Here is a 5,025-nt window from a genome sequence, read left to right as displayed (position 1 = left end):
AATTCTACGCCTTTTCAAGATGTCATTGAGAATCTGAAAGTTGTAATTAAAAAACGTAAGATGTAATTTAGAACATGAAAGATGTAATTTAGAAACGTAAGATGTAATTTAGAAAATGAAAGTTGTAAATGAGAAATCGAAAAATGAAATTGAGAAGATAAAAATTCCAAATAGGAAAATTATAAAGAATACTAAATTCTTTGTATTTTAAATTTGGTAGTCCTAATATACTTTGTAATTTAAGGCTGGAAATAATAATATAATATCAATAAAATATAAAAAGTCACGAAAAAGGGATTTGAGATTTAGGCGGTAACTGGAAAAATCCTATTAGGTGTCAATTAAAACTTTCTTTATTTTTTGTTTGTGAAAAATTTAATTGAGATTTCAGATGAATAATAAATAAAACAAAAATAATTTATTTACATAAAAATTTAAAATTTAAACAATGTCATTAAAAAATCATTTCAATATTCAGTTAAGCACCAACTTGGACGTCTTCCATATTTAAAATCATTGTGTAATGCGTGGTCATATGTTGTACAGCGCGTGTAAAATCAACTCCCATTATTTTATTTTTTGCTGCAGTAACAACTCTTTCTAAATACTGCATTCGTTGTTTCATAATCCCAGCACCGGATACAGGTGGAATGCGAATAACATTTTTAACATTAATTTTTATTTTGGATTATATAGTTTCCATTGGGTTTAGCATTGGACTGTAGGGTCCTAATTGTAACAACTGAGCCGGTGAATTTTCAAACACCCTTTCCAAACGAGCGTGACATGGAGCATTATCTGTTACGACGTCCAAATCCTCTAAACGATTCCCAGATGTAACTGGTTAAACAAAGCCAACATCCACTCGTTACTATAATCTGCTTTAAATGATCCTATTTTCATTATTGCTCTTTTCCCCTGGCATGTCTTTGCGTTTTTCTACAAAAGATATTAAAATTTGTTTCGTCCAACCAAACTATCTGATGACCATTTGTGATGTGTTTGTTAATGTTCCTAACATATTTTTGATGTGTTTGTTAATGTTCCTAACATATTTGTGATGTGTTCGTAACGTGTTCAGCTCTTTTTTGTTTGTTTTATTACCATTCATTGTAGTTGGCTCCTTGTGCACTTTTTTAAATGAAAATAATCTGCCTTCGAGGTAATTGGCAATTGTGGTTGTGCTGACGCTAATATTATTTTGTTTTAACATCCTTGTTTTAATGGACACCATTGACAACTGACAGTCACTTTCGATCCATGTTAGTGTTTCTTCGATTTGATCATCGGTTAATTTTTTTGGTTTAAAACCACCTCTTCCAATAAAATTTAAATTTCCGCTGCCGACCCAATTGTATGTTCTCTTATATTTGACACCTAAAGTTTACGCCTGCTCAGCAAAGTTTGCTCAGCACATTCAAATACTTTTCTTCTATCGATGAAGATAAATCATAATGTTTTTTTCAACTTGTTCCTTTCTATTCATAGTGTATTGACAAATAACACAACGAAGTTTCAATTCCATTACTGTATTGCTGGTGCGTACAAATGCTAAATTTGATATTATTAACTTATTATAATGCATGTCCAAGAAGATCTTTTTTAATGACCTTCAAGCATAGGGGAGGATGGGTAGGAGTGAGCGACTTTTTTTAAAATTGATTATATCAAGAAAACCAAAAGTGGAAAAAGTATAGGATAAGGAGCCTAAGGTAGCCTAATGTCTTAGGTTTCTAATAGTAATACATGAAATATCAAAATATCTTCAGATTTTTAATTGAACTTGAACAATAACGCAGGTGTTACTGCTGGTTCACCCCAACCCATGAATGGGTAGGAGTGAACCAAACAAATGGTAGGAGTGAGCCATTATCTTTGATTATTAGAAAACTAAAATTAGATATTTTCTTTAACTAATTTATTAAAAATTAAGTAAGTAACAAATACTTTATAATTAAACATAACATAATTAAGTAATAATGTGACATAAATAACAATAAATTCTGCCGAGACAAATGATTATTTCCAAATATCAACATATAATAAAAGTATCTATATGAAATGAAAGTAGTATATTAGCATATAGTATATTGGCAATAAAAATAATTTTTAGCAAATGCTGATATAGTCAAACTTAACCTCAAATTTGTAATGGCAATGCTACCTTTTACTTATTCCAGAAAAAGTTGGCCAAGGTAGCAATAACTTAACATCCATTCTAGGAAGATGGCATTTATTATATTATTATATCTATAGTAGTAGAGGTAGTGGGGTCTGCATTTGATGAAACATGAGGGTTAATAAAATTATCAGAAGTAATGCTTACGTGATTTTTCATGCAAGTAGTGTTGACATCAAAAGTTCTGTTTGTCACAGAGCTGCACATAAAATCGATATCGGTAAACACGTTTCTGTCATGAGGAAATATACCTGTCTTTTTAAAATCAGCTACATTGTTAGAAGGTGTTATAGCTTTCAGAAAAGCAAGCCCTACAGATGCAGCCACTTGGTAAATTGTTAATGTCTTTTCAGGATTGTGGAGCATCCATAAACCAATTGCTGCATTATATGCAGTTTTAAATGGCCCCATAACTCCCACATCAAGTATTTGTAACTTGTGCGTGGAATGAGGTGGTAATGTCAAAATGGTCACTCAATGCTCCTTTGCTAAATTTAACACTGCTATAGATAAGTGCGCTTCGAAATTGTCATATATTAATAATTATGGATTTTCTTTTGTACTAGACGAGAACTTGATAAAGTGATTCATAACATCTAAAAAAAAGTTCACCGTTCATCTAGCCTGTTTTACATGCGAGTCCGAGATATCCAGAAGGAGCTCCTGACAACATATGCTCCTTGAAACGCACTCTTGGAAAAATAATTACTGGTGGAAGATATTGTCCAGAAGCACTGATTATTATACAAGTTGTGACAAGGGTTCCTCTTTCAGCACTTGTGACTTTGCAGACACTCTTCACACCTTTCTTTGCAAGAACCTAAATATTTAGATGTTTTATGTAAGAAATAAATATGTCATGAAAAATATACTTATTATTGAAGATTAACATACCTTTTGTGGGTTCTGCACGGTAATAGTTCCAGTTTCATCAAGGTTAAAAATCCGAGTTCCATTTGCAAATGCTGGTGATCTAGCAAAAAGTTCTTTTAATTTATCAAAAAATATATTTGCATTATGGGCATTAAATGATGTTGCCCTAGAGAGAAAACATCCTTCAGGTGGTCTGAGAGACAAATCTGGATGTCGCTTTCTAAAATTATTCATCCAATCAATACCTGCCATTGAGCTTTTGTGCCACCTCTGTGGAATACTAATTTTATTAATGGTTACCATCTCAAAAGGTATACACCGATATTCTTTAATTGGAAGACCATAGAACATTCTTGAACAAGTCAAAATATATTCCTTTAATTCGAATTCCTGCTTGTCTATAGATATTCTTTTAACATAATAATTCAGGGTAAGTCTTGTATTTTCATCAAGCAAAAAATTTTTACAGTAACGACGAAGCGTTGGATAGGGTATTTTGAAATTTAATGCAGTTTCTCTAATACTTTATCCTTTTTAGATTAAATGTAATGCATCCTTCATATCTTTACTGGAAATTTTTGCTTTCGAAGTGGTTCTTTTATAGACTCGAGGCATTATAACATATGGTAAAAATAAATGTAATGTTGGACACGAGTTTTCAAATGATATACTAAGATAAAAAAGTCAAACGTAAATATATTTTTACGCTGAAGTCAAAACTTTTTTAACGTGAAGTATTAGTGACCCGCGATTTAATCATACCCGTGAAGGAATGGCTCATTCCTCCCCAAGCTGTGCAACTGGATTAAAACATTAAATGTGCAATAAGTACGTGGTTTATGCATGTAAAATACTTTGTTCTAAAAACTGCATTGTTTATTAGTAAATTTTCAACCACTATCTAATGTCTCAAAACAGCCGGTATGCTCATTAAAGAAGTTTTAAAAAATACAAAAAATTTACTTTTGCACAGAAAAGTGTGGATGACAACGTTAACGGAGACACCCGCACCAAGAAGCGGTAAAAAAATTGGATTGTGTTAATAACAATTTGTATGTAAGTACTTGGTGAAAATTTTGAGTCTTTTTAATTTCCCGTTTTAGCTGTAGGATCAACGATTCACTCCTACCCTTGGCACACTCCTACCCATCCTCCCCTACATTGAATTCGCAATTACAAATAATGTATTCTCATTTACATATTACGATTTCTAAATTACAACTTTTGTTTTTCAAATTGCATATTGTGATTTCTTATTTACATGTTGGGTTTCTCAATTACATTTTAAAGTTTCTTATTTACATGTTGTGTTTCTTAATTACATATTGCGACTTCTAGATTACATGTTGTATTTCTCAATTACATATCACTTTTCTTAATTACAACTTTCAAGTTCTCAATTACATCTTGAAAAGGTGTAGTAGGTTTGTTTATTACCGGTATCGCCCCATTTTCAAAAATATCATAAAATTTTTTAATGTTGTTGTTAGCGTGGTAATCGTCGAAATTTAAATTAAAATCACCAATTATGTAGTTGAATTTTTTTTTCATGTATACCTTTTTTAATTATAATGCAAAAATTCGTTAAAATTTTCTATTACGTCAGATGGTGGGCGATAACAACAACTTAAAATTATATTTTTAGAATTTTGGGCTATAATTTCAATAGTCAAAACCTCTTTATCACCATCAGAAACAGTTAAATCAGGCCTATTAATGAACTGCAAGGATTCATTAATGTAAAAAGAACACTACCACCTTGCTTTTTAGTTTTACGCACTAAAGAAATTATATTAAAACCTGGAAAGTGATGATTTGAACTTTTTACATCTTCAGAGCTACACCAAGTCTCTGTGATGCATATAATGCTAAAAATATGTAATGTTTCCTTTAAATTAACAGACAAATTTTCGAATTTTTTTTTTAAGCTTCTGATATTAAAATGAATAGCATTAAATAAATCCCGCTGGAGA

At 31.1% G+C, this 5,025-nt stretch overlaps 1 protein-coding gene across 1 annotated transcript; it reads right to left on the bottom strand.

The window, feature by feature from the left end:
• Positions 1 to 2,729: 2,729 nt before the first annotated feature.
• Positions 2,730 to 3,433, bottom strand: LOC136077730 (uncharacterized). The gene is made up of 2 exons (XM_065791930.1): positions 3,074 to 3,433; positions 2,730 to 2,999 (listed from the first exon to the last, which is right to left on the bottom strand). The coding sequence occupies exons 1-2, from the start codon at positions 3,401 to 3,403 to the stop codon at positions 2,799 to 2,801; spliced, it is 531 nt and encodes a 176-aa protein (XP_065648002.1). The 5' UTR covers positions 3,404 to 3,433; the 3' UTR covers positions 2,730 to 2,798.
• Positions 3,434 to 5,025: the final 1,592 nt, after the last annotated feature.

Source organism: Hydra vulgaris, chromosome 03 (genome assembly GCF_038396675.1).
Source record: "Hydra vulgaris chromosome 03, alternate assembly HydraT2T_AEP".
Lineage (NCBI taxonomy): Eukaryota > Metazoa > Cnidaria > Hydrozoa > Anthoathecata > Hydridae > Hydra > Hydra vulgaris.
This window is presented reverse-complemented; position numbering and strand designations above follow the sequence as displayed.

Coding starts and splice junctions, on each gene's coding strand:
- LOC136077730 (XM_065791930.1), bottom strand. CDS start 3,403: ATGTTCTATGGTCTTCCAATTAAAGAATATCGGTGTATACCTTTTGAG. Junction 3,000..3,073: donor CCGTGCAGAACCCACAAAAG/GTATGTTAATCT, acceptor CTAAATATTTAG/GTTCTTGCAAAGAAAGGTGT.